Source organism: Talpa europaea (genome assembly GCF_964194135.1).
Source record: "Talpa europaea genome assembly, chromosome: 15".
NCBI lineage: Eukaryota > Metazoa > Chordata > Mammalia > Eulipotyphla > Talpidae > Talpa > Talpa europaea.
The window spans coordinates 63,171,385-63,197,496 of record NC_140083.1 but is presented as its reverse complement, the minus strand read 5'-3'; the positions used below and the strand labels follow the sequence as shown (position 1 = coordinate 63,197,496).

The window sequence follows — 26,112 nt, the reverse complement described above, 5'->3', positions numbered from 1 at the left end:
GTGACAGCTGATGTTTATAGTGGTGACCGCGACCTCCTCTGACCCACTCAGGAAACAATGAAAGATTAAATTGCGTTCAATAGGCTTTTTAATGTTGTGTCTATTTTATTCATATATTTTTTAGAAGTATCTAGGTGGGTGCCCACCATGGTTTTCCAGAGTAGAGCTGATGGGTAGTAGTAATGATTTAAAATATTTTTTCTTTGACTTGTGAACCAAACTTTATTTGAAAAATTTTTTAATATTTTGTGTCCAAACTACAAATGATTACATCTCAGACCTGACAGGGAAACATTTCTTTTCAGAATAGGTGTTGTGCATATCAAATACCATCAATGTGGTCGCCAACGTGTGGGACAGGTCACCCCCAAACATCCCACTGCCACTTTATGAGAGAGACCTGAGCGCTCAGCTCCCTGAGTTGCACCAGGGCTTAACACCTTCATCTGGAGCCGGACAGTAACTTAGCAGCCGCAGCACAAGTGGCTCAAATTGATGGTCCTCCTCGAATGCAGAATTCTTGGAGGCTTGATGAGATGTGGCTAGTATCATTTCTCTTGAAGGAAGCCTTACCTAGAAAAATAAATATACAAAGAAATGACTTGAACGAATAAAGCAGAATTCTCCCGGCATCCAGGAAGGAGGTTAAATACAACCAAAGACCACCCAGGGGGAGAGGGTGTGCAGAAGCCCCTGCATGCTACCCCTGCCTGCACCCCTCCACCCTGGAAGCAGGCTGCACACTGCCTTTTGGGGTAACCCAGGCAGGAACAGGGTCCTCCGTGCTGCACCTATAGGTTAACTGCAGAAAGCCTAGAAGAAGGAAGCAGAGGACCTAGAACAACAAAAAAGGGTGCCCCCCAGGCTCCCCGGGCCCATCAGTTCACACAGTTGACATGGACTTAGCATATATAAAAGGGGATAGAGGGATGGTAGTGTGGAAACAAAAAGAAAGAAAACTTAAAGACTCCTGAGAGATGTACCTTAGTATCACCTAGCTAGTGATGAATGACTGAGTGAAAAATCTTTGAACAAAATGCTTAAAAAAAAATCACAGCCCCCACTGGTGGCCCAGCTCCTTGACTCTTCTAGTTTTCGTTCCCTTACTGGTGCACGCTGGGAGACTGCGTGTGTTGCCTTGTCTGATCTCACCAGGGCTCTGCCTGGTGGGTGCGATAGAAATAGTTGTCCTGCTTTACGGGCAGAGACAGTGAGCGTCTTAGCTCAGCCCCACCAAGCCAGGCAGCTGATAAACTGGGGCGAGAGCACAAGGCCTCCAACTGCTGATTCCTGACTTCCTAGGCCCACAACCCCCTGAGGGAACAGGGTCACCCATTAAGGTAACTGGCCCTCCCCAGGGCCCTGTTGTGAAAGGTGGGTGAATATGGAGAGGTCCCGTGGAGGACCCTGACCCATGGGCCCACCTCCACGGTCAGACCCTGGTGTTTTGGGGGAGCCCAGAGCAGATCTCAGTTCTGCTCCCCGCCCTGCTCTCCTGCTTGGAACAACTTTGAGCCACTTTCTGGATGCTCTTCTGAACAATAGCAACAGCATCTACCCATCTATCTACCTGGCTATTATGGAAGCCAAACAAGAAAGTGCTGGAAAGCCCCTGTCCCCAGATTTAAGGTCACCGTTCCATTTCCCACGGTTTGACTCAGACGAGAAGGACCTTCTGGTGAAGGGCGTGGTAGCTGTGATGACTTCATTTTGGGGATATCTATGAATGGGACACAATCCATAAATTCATTTCATGACAGCGTGCTGGATCTAGTAAACATTCCGCAACCTGTCCTGGGTGTGGAGTTGAAAATTTAAAAATGATGCCAAGGACAGTTCTGCTATAGTTTCTGCTGTTTTCTTGTGGTGGTGGTTTTGCGCTACACCCTCTCTAAGGATGTTTCCCATCCTTCCTGGAGGGGTAGACCATCAAAAACTCCAAAAGAGGGCCTCCCTGGTGGCTCAGCGGTTGAGCGCTGGGTTGCGAAGCTGCCCGCAGCCTCTGCAGCGCCAGTTCGATCCCCGGCTGCTCCCCGGCCACCGGAGGAGGGTCCCACATGGCACGCAGACCTCTCCTGCCGCTTGCTGCTCCCCTCAGCAGTGTACTTCGGTTCCTTCTGCCTGCTCTGCTCCCCGCTCTGGCTCTGGTGAATTCTCTCACCCTCCCGCGCTTGTATAAATAAATAAATAAAGCTCTAACAAATAAATAAATAAATACATAAATCTTTAAAAAAAAAAAAAAAAACTCCAGAAAGAAGGTGACACTGGAGGAATAGGAGCCTACTTTGAGCAGACATCAGAAGTAGCCCACCCCAGGCTGAGGGTACCCGTGCAGAGGCCGCAGGGAGCAGGGCCTCTGGGGATTGAAAGGCCGACTGTGTGACTAGAGCCGGGTCTGCCAGAGGGCCCTGTGCCAAGTTAGGCAGAAGCTTAGGAGGTCCTGGACAGCTTCTGAAAATGTATAAGGAAAGGAGAAACACAGTCAGCTTTTTGTCTTCAAGAAAATCACAGCCTCATCGTTGGTTTTATTGGGTAGAGGAAAGTCCTCCAATTATTCACAGACCGATGAGCAGAGAATCGAAAGCCTTTCTGGCCTCCCTGCCCCCACCCCCACTGTGCACCCCAGGTCAGCCATCGTTCTCCACCTAAGCCAAAGCATGGTAGGGGTGTCAGGAAGTGGGGCCTGAGTTAGAGAGGGTGGCAGGGAGTTGGCTGAAGGATCCACATTGCAGTTGACAGTTTGATAGCATTAAGTCCCTCAAATTGAACTGTCTTCTAATTTCTTTGCTATTTCTCTGTTGCAAATGGAAGCTTTCACAGGTGCCAGCTCCTTACCATCCTTTCACTGGACTCCCAAGGCATTTAGAATTCAAATGTTGGCAGTCCGAAGCCAGAGAGCGCATGTGCCATCACCGTCCTTAGAGTGGGAGGAGGGGGCTGTCGTCTCCAGCCTGAGAACCATCTGGAGAAATGCTGGGACCTGGTGGGGAGGCCTGAGCTTTGGCCTCAACTAGGCTGGACTGTGAGTCCCAGCTCTTCCACTCACTGGACTCAAAAGCTTCATTCATCTTTTTGCCCTTCTGACCATGTCTGCCTATTATCTAGATAATGGGAACAGTGATCTCTACCCACCCAGAGCTGCGGTGAGGACCAAACAGATAGTATCTCCAAAACACCAGATATACAGTAAAACCTCAGCATGTTTTTCCTTTCAATGCCTGAAGTTACTTTGGTGATAATTATTCTCTTAGAAGCAAAGCAAAGAGATCCTGTGTGGGGTACTCCTCCATCAGCAGTATTGTCTTGTGGCAGCTCAAGAAATAGGAGTCAGTGATGAAAATATATATATTTATATTTTTATTTTTATATATTATATATATTTTATATATAAATATATATATATGAAAGGGCAATGTCTCTAAAATGTCAAGCAAGGAAAACTTAGGAAGAAGAGCCAATAAATAAATCACTTGATTAGGGAAAAGCATGCCCTCTGCACTGGCCTAATCTCATAACTCCAAGGACTAATTTCCACTAATGAGTTCAGGGGCTACCCAACCATTATATGCTCTTCTAGCCAGAAAGACAACACTTGGAGATTACATTCCATTTTAATGCACAAATCATTATTAGTTATCAAGAAGTCATCTTGCTCTATGACCGCAAACAGCACCCATAAGCCCACCAGCGCGCCTGCCCAGATGCACGAGCACTTCCCAGGGCAGGTTCCATGGTGGGGGCAGAGGGCGCAAGGTCGAAGACAGTGGACGTGCATGCAGAGCACATGGTCCAGTGGAGGAAACAAGCCTAAGTGCTGATACATCTACTTTAACATGGTGTGTCCTGGAGGTCTGTGTACAGCTCTGGTGTTCTGGAAGGAGGAAAGACATTTTTAGAAGGCTGTATGGAAAGGGCGCTTTAGCTGCCGTCCTTGTAGGAGGGCTGATTGTCAGCATGCAAAGATAGAAGGAAAGGTGCTGCGATGAGAAGCACATCTGTGAGCCAAGGTGTCCTGTGTCAGGGAGGGTGTGACTATAGAGGGAAAGCTCCAGAATGGAGGGAGGGTTGCACAGCTTAAGGTGTGCAGCACCTCTCGTGGGGGTGATTTTCCTGTTCTGTGTGCCGTTGGTGGGGAGCATGAAGGTTTGAATCAAAGGACCATGGGAATGGATGTTAAAGATTTCTCTGGGAGCACAGAGTCGTCTCCCTGAGTATTTGTCATGGTTTTGCTTGTATACCAATCGCCACATGGAGCTCGCTGTCTCTGACCCTTCAATATGTGTTTCCAGAAGAGAGTGGGTTGCACTCTCTTTGTTCATGATATGCCCCCCTTGCCGGAGTGCTCATCCAGTCTTAGGCCCCTGGTCAGGGCTGTCATTTCCCTAGGCTCTTATCCTAGTCAGGCCACCATGTTTTCTAGCCTGCAACTTTGCCCTCCACCCCGTGGGGCCCAGGAGGCACTCTTCATCCTGCAGCTTTTCTGCGTGCATGCCTGAGCTCACTGCCCTCTCCAATCATCGTGCAAGCCAGGTCTCCCTGCTGCACAGAGGGCCCTGACCCTCTGCTCCAGCTGCTCTGTCCCAGCCTCCCAGATGTCACCTGCTGTGTCCTCTCTCCCTCAGCCTCTTCTCATGATGACTTAGTTCCTGTCCACCTTAAGAAAAACCTACCTGGTTTCTGCATCATTCTTCGCTATCACCCGATTCCTTACTTCCATGACAGCCACGCTTTTGATGTATCCACACACATCCTCCCCTCCCCTCAGTGCCTCAGCCCACTGACCTAAGTCTCCACCCACTTCCACCTCTGCGTGTCCAGACTGACCAGATGCTGAATCTTGGGCGTGGCTCGGCCCTCCTCATCTCAACTCTGTGGCATGTGGGGTGCTTAACTGTTTCCTGAGCCTCTCTGTCTTGGCCTACAGATACAGACCCCCATTTCTCTTGCTGCCCACTCCTTCAAATACACCCCTGTTTATGTGGCTAACCCCCGAAATGTTCACCCTCGGAAAGCTCATCTGTTCCAGTGGCTTCAGCTATCATCAATATGATGATAAGTCCCATATATTTTTACAGCCAGCCTAGATCTTTTCTCTTTTAAGTACCAAATGCATGTCTACAACTGCCTACGGGGCCTCTTCACCCTCCCAACCCCCCCACCCCCGGTCCCATAGCCACCTCCTAGTAAACAAAATGGAATATGGTTTTCACCTCATAAGTCCCCTGTGTGCTGGGGAGGTGGACACCACCATCTAGTTGCAGGAATCAAAACCTGGATTTTCTCACCAGCTGCTTCCTCCACATGAAGTCAGTCTCCAAGTTTTACCAGTTTCACCTCCAGAATCTCTTGAGCCCATCCGTCTTTATTCCTTCTGCTTTAGTTCAGGCTAACAGTATCTGTCATCTCCATTTCCACAAGAGCCTTCTCAGTGGGGACGTACCAGTCTTGCCCTGTTCTGATTCACCCTCTCCAGGGTGAATTTGCAGCTGGGCAGATACCCTCCAGCTGCCCAGAGTATAAACAGTATCTGATTATGTTACTCCAATGTTTAAAATCCTTCAGTGCCTCCATGTTGCTTTGGGATAAAGTCTAAACTCTTTGGTACAGCGGACAAGGCCCTTCCTAATAGTGGCTAACATTTGTCCAGTGCTTAATCTCTGCCAGGCAGTGCGCTGAGTGCTCTATATACATCTCACAATACTTGATGCTCACAACTCCTCGAGGTAGGTCCCATTACCCGGTTTTACCTGCATCCCAGTTTTACCCAATGAAGAAACCAAGCCACAAACCTAAGTGCCTTGTGCAATACCATCTTATAAGTTGGGGAGCCAAACTTCCAGCCCCAGAAACCTGGCTGTAGGGCAAAGCTCATTCATTCAAAAATATTTATTGTGCACCTACTATGTGCCAGAACTGCTTGAAGCGTAAAGGGTATTGCAGTAATCGAAAGATCTTTTTATTACATTCTAGTGAAGAAAATGAGTGATAGGATAAGTAGTAACATATAAATTAGATAGGGATAAATGCTAAGGAATTAAAAAAATAAAGCTAGAGAAAGGATAAGGAAGAATCAGAGAACAGTCTTAGGGAAGATTTGAGAGAAGTGGACATATTTGGGGAAGACTACTCCAGCTAAAGGAATAGCATATACAAAGGCCCTGAGGTAGGAATGTGCCTGGCATGTTTGAGGTCAGTGTGGCTGGAGCAGAATGAGGCAGGGGGAGGTGGGGAGGAGACAGATTCAGACCTTAAAGGTCATTTTAAGGACATCAACCTGAATTCTGAGTTGGGAAGTCACGTGGTGGGGATTTTCAGTAGAGAATGATATCATGTAAACTACAAGCAGAAGAGTCACATATTTTTAAATGGAGCCCTCTGGCCAGTATGTTGACAACAGAGTGTTGAGGATCAAGGGTGGAAGATGAGGGCCAGTTTGGGACCAGTAACAATAATCAGGTCAGAGATGGTGCTGGCTGGGACTAAAACAATAGCAGAGGTGGTGAAAGTGGTCAGATTCTGGATTCAGTTTGAAGGCAGAGCGAATGACATTTGCTGGTAAGTTAGAAGGGCATGTGACAGAGTAGACAAGAATGGCTGGCGACCAGGAACAGCAGATTTGGGCGAGGGTGGCCGGGGCCAACGTGGGACACTAAGATGCCCACGAAGCTTCCCAGGAAGCTGCTTTATCCCACTCAGCCTTCACTTAAGCACACACTCACACGCTTTTCATGTTCTAGTCCTACTGAAAGTTTCCCAAACTGGTTTTTCTCTTTCACATGCCCAGGCCTTTGGATCTGCTGATCCTTCTGAGAGGAAATCCGTCACCCTATTTGTCAGTTCAAAAGGTCTTTCTGTTCCTGCACTAATGCACGACCTATCAGTGACTCTTCCCATTCCTTTCTTCTCTAATAGACTTTAAAACCCAAATGCCAGCCACCTTGGTGTCACCTGCACCCAACACGAGGTACAGTGCATGGTGGGTGCCTAATCAGCGAAGGAAGGGGGGTGTACGAGTGGGATGGGGAGATGGACAGATGAGCGCCCAGCAGTGAGACCAAGCTGTGTTTTGCTGGTAATGATGGGAATTCCCCTGGAACCCCGCCAGGTGAGATGATCACCCCAGACTGAAATGAAAGAAACAGCAGATGTCAGGAAGTGTCTGTGTCGATCCTGGCTTGTATGTCCGAACTCTCCAGCACAGGTCCCCCTCTCCTACATGCTCCCCACCCTCCTACCCCAGTTCTGGCTCCTGGTCTTGTTAATCTCTAGCATCAGTGAACAGCATATACCCTCTCCGGTACGCATCCAGGTCTGTTGGGGAAGGTTTGATCATAAAACCGGAAGAGTGTTTAACCTAATGACAAGCTGCAGGCTTGCTCTGTGCGGCCTCCAGCTCTGCCAAGACGATCAGGCCTCATTATTTAGGAAGCCACCTCAGCCAGGCATTACTAATTTGGGCATTACTAATTCGGATGCCTATTCAGGCAAATGAGCAATGAATGTAAAGTGCTTTTGTCAGTGAATTGCAAGTGGAGAGAAAAGGGAGGGGTGAGGCAAAGGGAAGGTGATAGAATGTTTGAGTTTTTGCTTCATTTCCAGAAAGGACAGTCATTGCTTCCTGGAAGCGACACTTGGCACTAGACATGGGGAATGGGAAAGATTTATTCCCCTTGGCCAGAGCTCAGTAATTCAGCTCAAGTATTTCAAATCAATACATCGCTTGCAAAGTTTCCAAGGGCTACATTAAAAACGCCATTTTTAAAAATTATTAGGTGGCGGCCTCCTCCGAGGAGACCAGAGTGTCAGGGATGAGTCAGGTCTTCCAACCAGACAAAACTAATGAGAAAGGAGACTTTTCAAAGCAAGAAAGCCGAGTTACAGCTCACAGCAAGTCTGGTCATTCCTGCAGGCCTCTTGTGGCACCTCATGTCTTTGTGGCGCTGCCTGAGGTAAGCTGCCGGCTCCTCCCCCCCAACTTACCTGGGCATCTGTGACTGACAAGGAGCTCCATATTTCTTTGAGCTGCAGCTTGTCACTGAGCAAAGGAAAGATTCATTTGGGGGAGATCTTCACCCGAATCTGGGATTCCTAAGGTGTCTAGCCTACTTGCTGAGACACTCAAATTTTTGTGAATTTTTAGGATTCCATAGTGCTAATATCTGACCATCTTCAGTTTGGTGACAGGAGATGTGGGAGGAGCGTGAGAGGCTAGGCATCTTTGACAATGGCATTGCTGCTGTTTTAATCCCCACTAGACATTCCTTCCCTTTGGACATTTTTCTCTCAGTTGGATTGGGTTTCTTAGTCCTTTGAATGAGAGGAACTGTGCATTTTCCTTCCCTTGACATCCGATGTGGGTGAGGCTCACAGTCATCTTATTGTGGGTGCTGTCTCCATGCTTCCTGCACTCTGGGCTGCGGTCCCCTCGGTGTGGCCAGAGACCTCTCTGATGAACTATCTCTCCTTTCCTGCCTCCAAACCCAGTCACCATTCACCAAGAGACACCAATGATCCAGGCTCCCGGTCATGAGATCCCAGAAGGAGGCTGTCAGGCAAATGGGAAGTTTTCCAAGACATCTTCTGGGAAGGCGGCCTGGGCAGCAGCGTGGTTTTTAATCTCTCAGAACCACCCATAATTAGAGAGCAACTTGATAGCAAGACCAGAAACCCACGGACAGGGACAAACTGGGTGACAGGATAGCCCCGGGATACAGTGGGACTTTGGGTAGACATTGGAACAGGAAAAGCCTCAAATAGCAACCTGGAAAGTGTGGAGGAAAGATTTGAGGGGAGTAACTGAAAGTGGGGGTCCGTTTGCTGATTCTGAGCGTGGTGAGCATGAGTGACCGAGGCGTGGCCTGAGGGGCGCCAGGTTCAGTGGCCGCTGTGGCCTCTGGCATGAACAGCCGGGTCTCCTGCCAGGACAGCCCAACTCTGAGGAGCTGCCAGAGTGAAATCAAATTGAGCGGAGTCCTAGGGAGAAAGGGAACAGGAACGGGACGTTTCAGCAAGCAAACTGTGATACATCCAAACACTACGTGAAAAAAGAAGAGCTTTGTAAAGCGAGAACCATGCTATGTTCCAAAAGTTCAGGAAAACGAATTTCAGGTGAAAATGAACATTAGGCAAGTCCTGAGGTTGACCCTGTACAAAGTTTTCATAAGATGAAGGACAGTAAGGAGCGGATGCCAAAAAGATCAGGCCCTGGAACAATTCCGAACTGTAACTTAACATCCAAGCCAGCTGAGAGACTATAAGGAAATGATATAAAACAAGGAAAGAAACCAACATCAGTCAGAATTAGGAGAACTTAAAAAGGAGATGACAGCACGCGAGAAAATGAAAGACAAATCACTAACAATATTAGAATAAAAATCAGCATCACAACGATATTCATAAAGGAATGCATTCTCTCTGGATACATATATATGCCTATATGTGTGTTCATATATGTATGTCTGTGTACATGTATGTGTATGTGATATATATATCTTACCCAGAATATTCTTTGAACCTCTGTTGAATAACTGAAACTGCGGAAAAGGGAGACTACTTCACATGCAAAAGGTAGTTTTTGGAAGAAACAGGTGTAAACCTGGCAAAGTTTAAGAATGAAAAAGAAAGATAAGATTCGAGAGCAAGTGACAGATAGTGAGGAGGGGAAAGAAACACTAGCATGTGCCTGACGGGGTCCTTGAAGAAACCAAGCAGCATGTGAGAGCATCACTCAGCCTCGGCTTCTGTCTTCACCCGGCCTCCTCTGTGTCTCCTTTCTGTCCTCTTGTAAAGACGCTTGTCTTTGAATTTAGGCTGCACCTGAATAATCCAGGATGATCTCATCTCGAGATCCTTAACTTAATGACCTCTTCAAAGATCATTTTCTCAAATAAAGTCACAGGCACAGGTTCCAGGGTTTTGGACATAGACATATTGTGTGTGGGGGGAGGGTGGCATCTATCTTCAGGGGTGGCCACCATTTAACCCCCACAGCTACCAGGCTAGCAGGTGACAGAAAACAGAATTGTATTTTATTTTATAATAAAGTGGCTAAAGGAAATTTTTAAGATTTCCAGCATTAGCAATTGTTGCCAAGAAAAATGTAGGCAGCAGGCTTTCATAGAGAGCAGGGCAGAAGGGGTTGGCCAGCAGACCACCTGGCGGTCTCACCCTGCTCAGGCCCTGCCCACCGAGCATTTATGCGCTTGGTGAATGAAATGTCTGTGCCATCAAGCACGTCCCACTCGTTCTGCTCATCTTGTTTTCAGACTCTCAGGTTAAGGTTAAAAAGCAGACATTTAGGTCTCTCCAGAACTTGAAATACTCTCGTAGGTCTAGGTTGTAACACTCACTGTTATTATAGTGTAGAGCTGAGAACTCCTTTGAAGAATCAAAACCATAAACAGCTACAGGCAAAAGAGAACCAAGGCTCCTCCCTTGGGGTGCCTCTACCAGAGAGCCTCCGGGTTATCAGGACCCACCTTGCAACTTGAGGGTCCTCTCGCGCATTCCCTGTGGCTCATTCCTCAGATGCCTAACAAGGCTGAAGAGTGAGCACATTGTATTGGGGTGCTGTCTTTTTTGCCAGCTTCCTCCTCCATGGAGGTCTTCATGCCTCTCCAAAGGAGGAGTTAATAGAAAACAGTGGAAAGGAATACAGAGCCAAAGGGAAAGATACTTTGTGGCAAGGGAGGGTCTCCCTTGGCCCCTTTGGCCTCTGAGCCCGCCCAGCCACCCTGTCTCTGGCATCTGGAGTCTCAGCAGCACAGGCCCAAGGGATAAAACGCACTACAACTAGCGTCACTGCTGCTGTGGAAGAGGGCACAGGGTTGGATTTGTTCTGCAGTTTTCCAGACTGCAAGTGATCATCTTGAGTCCTGAGAGGAGATTAGTAATCGATAACAAGTTCTGTGAGGGCTGTTTCCCTGTGAATGTTCTTGATAAAGATGGACAAGGGCATGGGGAAGGCAGTGATGTCTGTGACACACGCACACACACAATCATCCTGAATATAGAAGTTGCTTCTCTGAGTTTGACTTTTTTGCATTGTTTTGTTTCATGAGGCTTCTGCAATGCTGTTAAGATGATTTCATCCTGTCTGCGTGACCACTCTGTCTGCTCAAAAATGCCGAGTCAGCAAGGGCTCAGGCTGCCTGCAAAGGGGAGTTGATTCAGCACCCCTAGGCAACCCAGGGGGCCTTTCATTTTTTTTTTTTAAGATTTATTCATTTTTATACAAGAGCTGGGGTACAGGCCAGAGGTGCGTGAGGGTGAGAGGATTCACCAGAGACAGAGCAGGGAGCAGAACAGGCAGACAGACTGAAAACACTGCTGAGGGGAGCAGCAGGTGCGACAAGAGAGGTCTGACGCGCCATGTGGGAATCTCCCCGGATAGCCGGGAATCGAACCACTGCTGCAGAGGCTGCAGACAGCTTCACAGCGCAGTGCACAACCCACTGCACCACTGGGGAGGCCCCCGGGGGCCTTTCAAACACCTGCAATCCCTCTCCAAAGGGTCAGGGAAGAGAAGGAAGAAGGAGGGGTGTAGAGTTCTCCTTACAAGACCAGTTGTCCAGAAAAGCACTGTCCTAATGAGAAGCACGTTGGGCTGCTGAATCTCTTTCCAATCTGCCTTTGTGGCCCTGTATGTATTTTCTAAGGTCTGTGGAACTGACCTTGTAAAAGCCAAACCCTTTTCAGCCTCACTTTCCCTCCCCTCCCCCCAGCCTCCTGTTCACCTCATAGGTTTCCTGGTAATGGGACCTTCTCCATCCTGAGAAAAGGCAGCTGCTTTTCACAGTTTCCTTGAAATAAAGACGACTCGGGAGGGAAGGGCCCAGGCACAACAGCTGAACTGCACAAAGGGCGGCGTCTCCCATGGCGGGGACGGGACAGATCAGCCATGTCCAGAATGAGAATGACTTCTGCTCTCACTGCATTTCCCTGCGGTGGGCACAAGAGACGATCTCGCCTGGCTTCAAAGAGCAGGAGGGGGGAAAAAACGGATATTCATCCTTCTTTATTCAGCCACTCATGGTCGGTCATGTGTGTCTTGTAGATCGTACAGATCTGACAGGAGCTTAGCGTTCTCTGTCCCCTGTCCGTTCCCACAGAGGAATAAAAATCCTTCTTGCACCAACTGTCTCACTTGCAGTTCTGATTGCTCTCTAAACCTATGTGAGGAAAATGCCCATTCATGTTATTTCCTGGTTGTTTTTTTTTTACATTCTTAAAATTGGGTTTCTTAGTGCCCTAGGTATCAATAAATCTGAAGATAGCATGTATCTTTCTGCCCTGTAGAAAGTGTGAGAAAATCTGTCCTTAATTGCCTCTTTGCTGTAGAAATTCATCTTTCAATAGTATCTCCTTGCGTAGCCCAGTCGCTTCGCTGTTCATAAATTAAGATAATTTGCAGTGATTAACCTTCACTAGTGTGAGTAAAAATTCGCAGTGTTAGCAGTGATTTCTGCAATACCTGAAGAGGGACATTTTGGTTTTAATGTCAGGTGTGTACATTTCTTAAGGATATGACACCCAGAGTCAGCCCTCAGCACTTTCTGGTACCCCTACTTCTGAGTGAGAGGAAGGCTTCCCTTTTCTTCCCTAAACTACCCCAAGAGATGTGTATGTGTGTGTTTGTGTGTGCACGCATGCACGCATGTGCGTATGCATGCACAGGCTGGAAAATACTAAGCCAATTCTCCCAGGGTCTATAGATAAACTTGAGGTACCCCGTGAACTTTGAAACTGCAGGCAATTCTCCGTGTGCACATGCCTCTGCATTTCGAAGGAGGCTCGGTGATGCTTGCTGAATTCTCAAAGAATCCATCAATTCCAAAATTTAAGAACTGCTCTACTCTGTGTGTCTCCCCATTATCACAACACTCCTCATCAGCTCTCCTTTGCATATAACCTTAGTTGAAATGTTGCTGTTTTCTTCAAGAAATTTTTGCATTTGTACCCATTTTTAAAGCAGTGCACTAAGCTATTAATGGTTTTGCATTTTTGATATTGCCTTAAATTATGCACCCGTGGTGAGTGGTTCACTTGCCTCATCCTCATCCCAGACCTGAGACAGCTCCTACTCCAGCCTGCCTTCGTCCAGCCTCTCACCTGCTCCAGTGCTTGCTGTGTGTGTCCTGAGTTCACCCCCCACCCCACGCTGATGAGGCCAGGCCTCTCTTTAAAGCCCTCTGCTGCACATGTACCTCCCGCCAGAGACTTCACACAGCTTACAAGAAACCTGGTCCAGCTGCTGAGACTCAGTGAGCTGCAGTGAGGATTGCAGCCTCCTGGAGACGCGAGGCAATTGTCCAGTCTCTCCTCTACCCAATCCCCCAGAATACACTGAGCACTCCCTGCATGCCAGGTGTGGCGCAGTCTTTCTGTGAGTGATTTCATTTCATACTTGAACTTGCCCTGGAAGGTCAGTACTCTTCTTGGCCCCACTTTACTGCTGGGAAAACTGAGGTTCAGAGATACAGCAGACCCTCAACTCCTGAGCTAGTAGGTGACAGTACCAGTATTTGAAGTGAGGACTGTTTGACTCCAAACCCCAGGTTTTTATCTAAAATAGCTCATGCCTCTCATTCCGTTGGGACTGCTGACCGAAAGCAGAGGCAAGAAGGGATCTTGAAATCATGTTTCTGAAAGTGAGTGGCGGGCCCCAAGCCAGTCTTGCTGTCAACAGGTTTGCTAATAAATCCCCTTGGTGGATAAAACTAAGTAAATGCCAGAAAAATCCACAAAATGTAATTTATGAGGAAAAAAAATAATTCAAGGGAATTGAAGATGACTTTGGATCTGAACATGAACACCTGGTATCCCAGCTTCTGGGGTTCTGACCAAAAGATAGGAGCATAACCTTGGGAACCGAATGCTGAGAATTATAGCGTAACCTTGAGGACAAAAATAGGAAATGTTTTGGAACTTCCAATTCCTGAGTGACACAGTTTGTATGCTGTAAGCAATTTTGACCCAATAGCACATCCAAGGTTAGAGGCAAACTGGAGGAACGAGATGCAGGAGCCTGAAGGACCAGCCACGGGGAGGGGAAAGGAGTCTGTAGGACCCCGACAGAGCAGGAAGAGCTCTGGTGAGACTGTTGGGTTGGAGAGATTCCTTATTCTAGGTGAACCCTATCTACCACCACCCCTGTGCAGGGCTCAATAGGACTCTCTGGGCTCTGCTCCTGGCTGCAGACCGAGAGCTAAGTTACACCTGCCACGAGAGGCAGAGGTCACACCTTCTTATCCCTGTTCCCTTCCATTTCCACAGTGCATTTTAGAGTACATGGCTTTTATCGCCATGATTTCCTTTGACCTAGAGGAAGTTCACTCCACAGCTGGAGTGCTGGTCCTCTGCCCATTGTAACCTTGGGAAAGTCCCTCTACCTCTCTGTGCTTAAGTTTCCTCTGCAGATCAGCTCCAGGCTTGGCTTCCTTATAGAGTAATTGCTGCAATGACGTGGGTGTGGAAGCATCTGGTGATGGTGACCAGTTGCGCAGATAGGAAGTGCCCTACCTGCTAAGAGTGGGCAGGGGTGAAGGAAGGGGTTGTAGGGGAAGGAGGTAGCAATTGCACCCCGCAGAGCTGGCCCAGAGGTGAGTGACCCAGTGTTGGGTGATCTGGTTTTTTGTGTCCTTTGGGTAGATTCCTAGGAGTGGAATCACTGCATCATATGGCAGAGTTCAGATTTTCATGGGATGAACAAATAAATGACTTATTGAAAAGAAATACATTTAAGATAGACTTGTAGATGTAGAAGATTAAGACTAAGTGAGCTGGAAACTGTGGAAAGTACTTGGGAAAATGTATTCAGGGCCAGTATAAGCATAAGCACGGTTATCAGCAGGCAAATTGGGTTGGTGGAGTAACTGACAAATAGCAAAGAGATAACAAAAAGCTGTTCAACTTCTCCCATCGAGGAGGTTGTCATACTGAAACAGGTAGTGTAAACACTGACATGGGAATTAAAGCCCAAGATGGGTGTAGAAGTGAATCTAAGTTCTAAATAAATTCAAGGCTCTTGGTACAGAGAAATGACATCCCAGAATAGAGAACTTAACAAGGGTGAAAGATAGACCACTGGTGGTAATGCCTAAGGACTTGGGAAATGGAAGATACTTCGAGAAAGAAGATGATTCAGTCTTTACCAGACGTTCAGACTGGAGCACCTGATAAAACTTCCAGGTGAAATTCAGAACAGGTTTTCAAACTTCTATAACTTTGGAAAGTTCTTCCTTAGGAATCAGCACTGCTTCTTCTATTTCTCTCTATCCTCTTCTAAAAGGTTACTGTCAATTTTGTTGCTATATTTCTGGACATTAGGAAAGCATTTCATTGAATTTCAGATGGTGCTTTTATGGCTGGGCTCGGTAAGTAAGTCCAAATACAAGCACTTTGATGAGTTGATCATTGAACACCTGTACCCAAAAGGAGCCCCTCACTTGTCTACCTGAAATGAGGTGACTGTTGTGACCCCACAGGGTTCCCACCTCAGTCTTAGCCTAATCAGCACTTTGTCAGCAACCTGTTGAGGTGACAGAAGCTCATCAAAACTGCAGATGATGTGAAGCTACAAAGTATACATGATACTAAAAATAGATAAATATGGAGAAAATGCAATCGGCTACATGATGGTGAAAAGTAACACCATGAAATCTAATACTGACTGACAATCTAACTTACATTCTTAGCTTTGGGATCCACGTATTATCCAGCTGTGTATGTACAGGATAGGATGATTGTGAAATGACAATGGTAATAGCAATTGGAGAAGAACAGCAGCTAATATTATTTTTTTAAGATTTATTTTATTTATTTATACATACAAGAACTAGGGCACAGGTCAGGGGTGTGGGGAGGTGAGAGGATTCACCAGAGACAGAGTAGGGAGCAGAACAGGCAGATTGACTGAAATACACTGCTGAGGGGAGCAGTGGGTGAGACAGGAGAGATCTGCTGCTCCATGTGGGTCAGCTCCCTGGCTGGGGATCAAACTCATGGGGCAGTGGATGCCAGTAGCTTCATAGTGCTGAGAATTAACCCCTTGAGCCACCAGGGAGGCCCTTTGCAACTAATATCATTCTATAGATGTTTGATCTCTACAAAATACCGGCCTGTATGATTTGTGTTACCATCATCATCTATCTACTTTTACTCTAGACTAGCTTTATGTCATCTGTAGACTTGATAAGCACATCACCTGTGATCCCATGGTACTTTCCATGTTGAGAGTTACTCGTCACCATTTTCCGGTTGAGGCAGGGGAGACAGAGAGCTTAAGTAACTTGCCTGAGGTCACACAGCTGGAAAATAGTTTCCATGCTCAGTACCTGCCTGCTTAACCATGGTGAAAGTTCACACAGTCACTGAATCTTCTCTCTCTCTCTCTCTCTCTCTCTCTCTCTCTCTCTCTCTCTCTTTTAAGTTAAGCATTTCATTGGCTGTCCTGCTAAAATACCAAATAAGCTTAGAGAAGTCAGTGGTTAATTAAATTGACAGGGGCCCAGATCAGCTGGGTTCAAATGTGGGTCTTCCATTTCCTGGCTGTGTGACTTGGGCTAGTCAACCCCTATGCTCCAGTTTACTCCTGTACATGGACACAGTGCTCATTCCTGTCATCCATGATTGCTCTGGGGATGAAATGAGTCCCGTGTGGAAAGCATCTAGAATGTTGCCCGGCAGGCAGTGGTGAGTGCTTATAAAGTTATTATGAGGCTACTGGAGAAGGAGTGTGGGGTTAGGTGGGGCTGTGGAACTAGACCGCCTGGGTTTCAGTCCTGGGGCCACCATTTCCATTCCTATGTGCTGCTTCTTATTTCCCATCTGGAAAATGAGAATCATAACAGTTACAGGGAAGATTTGTGTAAATGCCAAATAACTGTTAGCTATTATCGTCAATAGACCTAGAGTAGAAGGATCCAGTGTGACATTTAGGAATGGGAGCCACATAGGATCTCTGCAGGAGGCCGGCAGGTTGGTGAGGGTGTGAAAACTGCCTTGCAGAACTTTTGTTTGCCCCAATTAAGGCATTTAATCTGATGGCAAGATGACTCAGCTAGGAAGTGCTAACGGCCCTCACTTATGTCAAGGGTTACAGAGTTGTTGGATCAAATTTAAGGTCATGTGGGATCCTGGGGCAAGTCTGGGGCAGCCTGCTGGTGGTGCTTCTCATCACTTTTCCCGGCTTCTTCCTCCCCGGCAAGATGGGGTAAGTAGGGTTTGGATTAGGTCATCTCTCAGGTATCTTCTCTCTCTCACATTTTATGATCTTATCCTCTAAGCTTTAAATCTCTAGCAAATTTCCATTTCGACAGAAAGTCTGGAATCTAGGGTGTTTTTGATGAACGGAGACTCTAGCCAAACCAGTCAAATCATGAAATGACACTGAACCCTCTATTTCCTCATCCATTAAACTGAAATGAGAGTACAACTGATTTCCCAGGGCTTTTGTGAGAGAGACATGAGGTCATACGTGTGAAAGCACCTTGTCAGATGTTACGGCGATTGTTGCCACAGCTGGGTTACCACTTTTCCAGGAATTAGAATATAAGAAAAATACTGGTAAGCCCTGAAGTCTATTTAAAGTAATGTGATCTGTTCTCTGTGATTCAGAAGATCCTTCAGGAAGTTACAAAATCACAGCATCCGTATCTCGAGCTTGGAGTAGTTCTGTAACAAAAGGGTCCTGGCTTCTTGTCATCTTTGGTGTTTAGAACTCAAGTGAAATATGGGGCCTCTTGACCACATTAACCCAGAAGGGATAGAGAGCACATAGGATGAGGCCCTCATTCACAGATGGAGGTACGGCGTAAAGAGAAACTGTCCAGGCTCACATGTTAATTGATGGCAGATCTGAGAGTAAAACCCAGGCTTCCACCCCCAGCATGCTTTTTAAATGTGAGTTTGAGCAAGTGAGAATCAGGACATAATGAATGAAGGTCGCTATTCCTTTGAGCATGCACTAGAAGAAATAGTAAAAGGAAGTTTAACAGTCTGCGTGTGTTTAAAGGGTATGGCACAGTGAACTTGACTTGACCCACATGGGATGAAAAAATGTGTGGTGGAATTCTTAGTAATTTTCTTAATCATAGCAATTCCTTTCTTAGGAAATTCCTTTCAGATATGCACTAAATTAATCAGCATTAAAAATGCTGTCGTAGGGTTCTCCCCGGCTTGCTGTGTACATGGGGTAGCATCGCATATCTGCAGAAGGAAGGTCTTTTTTTTTTTCCACTAATTATCATTACCATCTATGTTCTTCAACTTTGTTGAGGTGAAGCTGCAAGAGAGAAGTGAAACAGGTTTTGTGTTCCTTCCTCTTGCACTTGCAGCATCTACTCCATTAGCCACTATGAGCCATGCCATTCCGAGATCAGATTCCCGAGCCAGCAAGTAAAAAAGGCAGCACTGCTTCCTGGAGGCGTAAAAAGCAGGGATCCACCTCCACCTCCTTCCCCTTCCATCTACAGAACTATTTCTCCAGGGATCTACAGGTTTTTTGCTCTGTGGATGACTTGAGAAATCCTCCACGGATTAAATCTTATATGGGAAAGATTCCATCTCAAGCTCAGGCTTTGCTGAATTGCTAATAAATGCTGCATGTCAATCAGAACTCAGAATCTGGGCAATGCCTGGTAAGCGTAGTGTGATGGGTGCCAGCACGACTCTGAAACCAGTCTGCCTGGGTGTGGATCCCTCTGCCATGTGACCTTCGGCAAAGCCCTTCAATGTGCTTGTAGTAGTTGGGTTAGTGCTAGGTGCTAGCTGAGCTTAGAAAGCCCTAAAATAAATGAAAAGATCCTGATTAGACAGAGTTGCCTCTGGCCTAAGACTCCATTCTTTTTAGATGCTCTAACACACCAGGCCTTGGGCCCTAGGGTCGAGAAGAGGCTCCTTTTCCTCCATTAGAATTGGAAAGCACATCCTGCTTCACAATCTTTTTATTCTATAAAGAGGAAATAGCAGTGGGACTTGACCAGTTTATCAAGCTTCTGTCTAACAGGGTCAGCGTGTCCACCTCTCACTTGATGCTGATGAAGAGCAGCAACCCTAAGAAGTTTTACTGGGTGACCTTTAGCAGGTAGCTTGCTCTGTCCACGTTTGTAAAATGGCCAGGATCGAACGGTATCCCCTGAACCCTCTCTGGGTGCCTTTTGCCCACAAGCCCGGAGCCTTGGCTTGGGGTCTTTGGAAGGGGGTTTCCACCTGGTGGCTCTGCTTGCTTCAGGGGCTGGGCTGTGGGAGAAGTTAATGGGAAGTGAAAAGAGAAACTTGTTTGTAACCGGCAGGGCTGTTTGGAGTGTGTGACTCTTCTTGTATTTAGGGAAAAGATTACTCATGAGTATTTTCTTCCATAGACTATAAAGAACCTCAAATTACTACTTGCATCCCCCACCCCCTTCTCACCCGCCTCCTGCTGTTTCAGTGAATCTTCTGCAGAAACTTCAGCATTTTACTCTCATTTCCCCTCCTGAAGGGATTCGGTTCTCTATTTGCACTTCCAATAAGCCACCCCATACTTTTTCCTGTTTCTAACTGACTGTCTCCTGAGGGTGGTCTTCTCACCTCCCCCAAGACTCCCCCAGGCCAAGCTTGACTGGAACCTCACTGTCCCCTATGACTGGCTGGACCTGTACTCCTGTGTGAAGGAGAGGAAGGGAAAAGACCCAAATAACAAGTCACCAAGCTGTCCCTGCTCAAAGGTGACATGGTTGACACTAGGAAGTAAACTTAAGGGGCTTTCACCAGTTTCCAAGTTGAGATTTTGCTAAACCCACACTCTCTCCCACCTGTGACTGCTGATACATGTTTTCAAGGTCATTGGAACAAGTGGGGCCATATTCCAGGGACCATTTTTAATAGGCTTTGCTTCTTGGCCCAGCCAGGAATCTAAAACAAAATCTTGACGTCTTTTCGTGGCCATGTTCTGTAACGAAGATAGTAGAGCAATATTGCTATCCCTGAATGCCACTTCCTTTTCATGGATCATGAAACTTGAAAACCAAGGAACACTCTTCACTGCCCATCTCTCGTTATTCCAATCACATAGCTCCTTCTTGGTGCCCTCCATGATGGACCAGTTTCAAGGGGCTTTCGCAACATTCGAGGACATCAGATAACTATTCTTCAAAACTACACTTTGCAAAGGTGCCCCAGGTAGACAGAACCAGAGGCCCTGGACCATCTCCCGGGACCCATGCCATTCTGTTCCTCCACCAGGAAGAACAGCCCATCCAAGGAAACCAGACCATTCTTTGTCATGCCTGATTTAGGGACGGAATGTGATTCCAGGACCAAGCTGAAGGACACTTTTATAGCACACTTATGGAGGCGCCTTACCAAATTTAAGTAACTAAAAAGAGTCTGAAGCTCCTCTTAGCAAACACTGTTTCCATTGTATTCAAATAATTAATTAATTCACAAAATATGACTTTAAAGAACAAAGCCCTATCGAGCATCCAGCCTCAGCTAACCATTGCTTCTCAAACATTTTGGCCTCAGGACTCCTTTTGATTCTTAAAATTATTGAAGACCCCAGAGAGCTTTGCTCACAAGGGTTGTATCTATATTTACCACGTTGGAAATTAAAACTGAGAATTTGAAAAATAACAAGCCAAACACATATGAGCATAATTATATACTTATGAATATATTTCCCCAAACAAATTTGATGACAAGAGTGGCATTACTTTGTATTTTTGCGTGTCTCTTTAATGTCTGTCTTCATAGAAGGGTGCGCTCCTCTGCTGTCTGCAGTACCACATGCCATGTAGTCTCTGGGAAAATCTACTATGTCCTTGTGAAAGAACAAGAGTGGAAAAAAGGCAAACAACCTCTTAATATTATCATGAGCAGGGTTTTGACATCATAGGCACCCTAATGGGCCCCCAGATCAGACTTGGAGAATCAGACTTGGAGACTGTTCTAATACTTGAATGATATAGCAGGGGGCTGGTGGGCCAGGGGGCTGGTGGGGAAGACAAGGCACATAGTCAGGCTTCCAGAGATCCAGCCTGAGCCACCCAGCGCCTCTGCTGAGGCCTCCCTTGGCCCACTTCTGGTCCTGTCAGAGTCCAAGCACCACCCCACCCGGAAGTGCTGACATCCATCGGCGAGCAGGCCTTTTATCCTTACCTTGCCCTCTTGTTCCCAGAGGCAAGCCTAATAGTTTCCCAGAGACTGAGTGAATTGCTCTTCCTGGAAGAAGTTTCAGGGAACACTTCATTATTTGGCAGCTCTGGAAGGTCAAGCCCAGTTCTGGAACGGTCTCACTTCAAAGGACACTGGGCTGCAGTCAAATCAGCTCTGATTCAGGTCCCGGGGAGGCACCCTGGCTTTTGCTTGATTCTGAGCCCCCTCGGGTGCTGCTGGCCACCAGAGAGCTGCAACTTTCCAGCGACCTAGAATCCAGACAGACTCTGGAGCTGGGCAAGGCAGGACAGGACCCCAAGAGCTCAAAGAAAGAAAAAGCTTTCCCCCACCCCCTTCTCATTTTGCCTCTAAGTAGCAAGTTCATCTGCCACACACTTGAATGCTTGGGAAGCTGGAGTTTTAACCTGGGATTCCAAATTGAACAGAAGGGCTCTTCAGACATGGAGACTCAATTTTGTTAATCATTCAGAAATCTTTTCTCTTTATTCCAACTGTCTAACTGACAAGACATTTTTCTCTCTTTCTGCCCCGCTCTCTCACCCGCAGGCTTGCAGCCAATGTACTGGAGCAGGGATGACGTAGCCCAGTGGCTCAAGTGGGCTGAAAATGAGTTTTCTTTAAGGCCAATTGACAGCAACACGTTTGAAATGAATGGCAAAGCTCTCCTGCTGCTGACCAAAGAGGACTTTCGCTATCGATCTCCTCATTCAGGTGAGAGTCTGGCCTCTTGACGTGTGCTCAGCGTGGAAAGCCTGTGAGCCAGTGAAAAGCCTGTGAGCCTCCTGCAGAAACTTCAGGAGCGTGGAAAGCCTGTGAGCGTGGAAAGCCTGTGAGCCTCCACTCCCTGCTCCTGAGGCATCTCCACAGAAGGTCCCAGGAGCTCAGGGGCACTTAGTAGAGGAGAAAGGTCCTGCTGACCTCAGCCAGTTGGAGGAAAAAGAGGAAGTATTTCTAATTCAAGGGGAATGTGTGAAAGTTGGAGGTGGCCAACTGGGACTCCAGTTGCTGGACCCAAAAGGATCCAGTTGTGATACCAAATTAAGGAAGAAAATGTGCTCGTCCCTTTCTTGCTCCTGATTCTGAGACTCATCATAGAGATGCTTGAGATTGAGTGTAGGTTGTGAACTCCTGGCCTACAAGCAAAGACAGGAGAAGAGGGGGCTGAGCACTGCCGTGGAGGGTGGGCAGGGGTGCAGCAGTGAGGGAATTGGAGGGAAAGACTGGAAAATGTGGAGAGCCTCGCAGCCAAGGCAGTTAGCAGTCACAGGCCTTCAGGTGATTTCCTTTGGAAGTACTGAATTTGGTGAAGTGGTGCCTCTTGTAACCTGAACCAGTCCTGAAAAATGCACATGGGAGTTTCTTCAGGCCCATCTGACTGGGAAGATTTGTCAGAAGGGCCCTTAAGAGCACGTGGGGAGATTTAATTCTCCAAGGAGGGATGTGCCTGTGGAGTGCTTGGCTGACGGAGATAGAGGCTTCACGTATACCTTCCAATTTCACTTCTTACATTTTATGGGTATTTAGGAGAAAGCTTTGCAGGCCCCCTGTATCAAGGGAGAAGTTTGGTCTCAGGTTTTCATGACTTTCGAGGGGTCACGCAGGTTCCAACAGCCCTCTTGTCTGGTCTCATCACGGTACAGGCACTTGGATGTGACTTGCCTGGCAAAGACCCTTTTTTCCTTGACAAAGGGCAGGGTTCCTGCATGCGATGTTGGCGCAGTCCCTGTTCAACCCTTATTTACTCCTGGAGACCTTCCAGAAACTCATAAACTAACCGTCAGGAGGGAAGGCTCCCCATCACAGGGGGAGAGATAAGGATACAAAGCACTGTCTCCCCAGCTTCTCCCAGTTGCAGAACCTTTCTATGAGGAAACACTAAAGGGGAAATCACCCCCAGAAGTACAGATGTTGTTGAAACTTGAAAGCTTATATCTCTGAGAACCAGATAATTCATACCAGGTTATTTTATAAAGGACGCAACACACCTAAAACATTTTATCTCGAGTCATCGGTTCTCTCTGTAGTCTCACAGTAAGAAAATGGTAAAACAACCATCCAAATAAATAAAACGAACCTCAAAGGAACCTAAGTAGTTCCTTTCAATTTCATGCAAAAAAGCACTTCCCTTTCTGGTTCCAGTGGCAACTCAAGACTTTGCACTCAATGAGGCAAAGATACCTACCTGGAGGGAGAGGACCTGAGGCTGAATGGGAAACCCTTCACAGGAGGCAAAGAAGGACACCCCTGGGCTTTGCCTAGATTTCACGTAGGCCTCAGACACACTTTCCTCCCGAGTCTTTGTCTTTCCCCCGCACACATTCTCAGGTGCTCCTTTGGATGGCTGGCTTATTTTTCATTCCAGTGACCTCTCAGCCATCCTTAGGAAAGTAGGTTTCTCTGCTCAAAGCTGAAGGAAAGATATGCAAAGGTTTTGCCTCTTCATCAAGTCCTTTTTTTTTTTTTTTTTAAGATTATTTATTTATGCAAACAAGAACTGGGGTGCAGGCCAGAGGTGTGGGAGCAGGGGGTAAGAAGATTCACCAGAGACAGTGGGAAACAAAACAAGCAAATCTACTGAAATACACTGAGGGGAGCAGCAAGCAAGACAGGAAAGGTCTGTGCCATGTGGGTAGCTCCCCGGCCGGATAGCTTCACAGTGCTGTACTTTACCCCTTGCGCCACCAGGTAGACCCTCTTTGTCAAGTCTTGACCAGACAAGACAAGTTGCCCAGCAGGACAGGCAGAAATTGCACTGAACCCAAAGGCAGAAGGAAGCTGGGCCGAGGGGCAGTGCACAGGTGGGGGGGAAGGGCGCCTTGGGAGGCGGAATGGACTTGGTCTGAAGCACGAAGGATCGGTGGAATTGAGTAGGTGAAGGGGAGAAGGAGAACATTCCAGGTTAGTGACACAGTTTTAGTCTAGAACAGTCAGGGAGTGGTGAGGAAGCCCAGTTGACCAGTGTCTGGGGCAGGAAAGATATGTCGGTCCAGACTCAAGGTGCTGAGGACCGTTGTTAGGTGGTGATCAGGGAAATTCGTTCCATGAGTATTCACTGAGCAGAAGTCCACAAATAAGGGCCAAGGGAGCTGAGGGATAGGAGAGGCTCTTTCTAACTGGTTTGTCAAACTTGGCTCAAGGGCGAGGGGGTGGAACCAGGCTTTGAAAGCATTGAAAAGTAAACAGGAGAAAGGGAAGGGAAGTTGTTGGGGAAACTGTTGGCCAGTTGGTATGGACGAGGACTTCAGAGTCAAGGCCACACAGGCTAGACCCTGCCTGCGCCCTATAAATGCTGCTCTCGTCACTCAGCACCCCTCCCTCACTTGTCTAATTGCCTTTCATATTTCAAGTTCTGCCACTTTCTCCAGGAAAGTTCTCCCTGACTCCCATTCCTGCTTCCCTAATGCCACCCCACCCACCTTCCCTCTACCTCTCCCCACCTAGGTCTGGTAGATGCTGTTCCTTTTGTTGTTGTTATTACTGTAAATTCAATTTATTTTAAATTGAAATGTAAATATAGTTACATTCATTTTGATTTTATTTATATTTTATTATTTTATTAAAATGATTGCTGATTTTTTCCCCACCAGCATCCCTGTATCCCCTCATCCCTTTCTCCCTCAGCTTCCTACTTAACCACAGAGCCCTCACTACTTTTTTTTTTTAAGATTTATTTATTTATGGATACAAGAACTGGGGTACAGGCCAGAGGTATGGGGGGCAAGAGGATTCACCAGAGACAGAGCGGGGAACAGAACAGGCAGACAGACTGAAATACACTGCTGAGGGGAGCAGCGGGCGAGACAGGAGAGGTCTACTGTGCTATGTGGGTAGCTCCCTGGCCAGGGATCAAACTCGTGCTGCAGAGACTGGGGTCAGCTTCATAGGTTGCATCCCAAGCCCTTGCGCCACCAGGGAGGCCCAGAGCCCTCACTGCTTTTATTAATGCCACTAGCTTTTGTTAAGTATTTTGCTTTGTCAAATCATCCATTATACATAAATGTTTGATATTTGTTTTTGTCATTCCAAGTTGCTATACTACATATAATTCCCTTGAACTCCCTCCTTTTTGCTGTAAATAGCTGCATTTCATCTTTCTGTATGCCAGAATAGTATGTGATTGTGTTTCTGTGTTTCTCTGTTCTCTGTCCCCTACCTAGAGAAAAAAGTTCTATTTGAGCAGAACTTGTCTCCTGTTAAGCCACCATGTCCCCAGCATCTAGCACAGTGTGTGGCATCCAGCTGACACTGAGTGAACATTGGTTGAATTCTGACTACGTCTGTTGGGTAAATTATGACCCAATTTCTTAACCTGAGCTTACCTTCTCTAGGGAGTTAGACATCTTAAGTCCAAATTTAAAAGTTTGGATTTTATTTGGCAGGTAATGGGAAAACCACAGAAAGGTTTTGATCAGGAGAGTGATAGGATGGGAGCCCTCCCTTTGAACAAATATTTGCCATCGGTGGCTATGGGGGATTCACTGAATGTCTCCAGGCAGGAAGCTGGTTCAGATGCTACTGCTACAGTCCTAACGCAAGATGTTGAAGTCCAGTATTGGACTAGTTGGACTAAAATAATAGTTTTTCAGGCACAAAATGGTTCACTGAGGTGGAAAACTGGCTAGAAGTAGTTGCCAGGTCATGCAGACAGATGTGCCTTGTTCTATAATAGAAAATTTGAGACAAGAGCCAGAGCAAACAGATAAAAGCATCGTCCTCATTACATTGAGCTGAGATACAGATAAAAGGATGCTGTGAGTAATTAAATGAAGGCCTCACCAGAAGCCGTGGACAGAATTTCACAGTGGTACCTGCAAGACTTACACAAGACTTATCACGAAACAGAGGAGTATTGTCAGGGAGCTTGAAAGACAGAACTAAGCAGGAGTTAAGAAGACCCTTCTCATGGAGTGGCTGGCCCTGTGGCTGGGTTATGAGACGATCTGCCTGTCGGCCTTT

General features: G+C 46.9%; 1 protein-coding gene across 2 annotated transcripts in view; it reads left to right on the top strand.

The window, feature by feature from the left end:
- The window catches only part of ETV6 (ETS variant transcription factor 6), a gene marked incomplete at both ends in the record, with an annotated part of 225,586 nt that overhangs the window by 156,628 nt on the left and 42,846 nt on the right, over window positions 1-26,112 (top strand). For both annotated transcript variants that reach the window (XM_084255613.1, XM_084255612.1), the window contains one exon: window positions 21,703-21,867. In XM_084255613.1, the coding sequence (XP_084111739.1) occupies window positions 21,703-21,867 (165 nt within the window). The remainder of the gene's footprint in view (window positions 1-21,702; window positions 21,868-26,112) is intronic.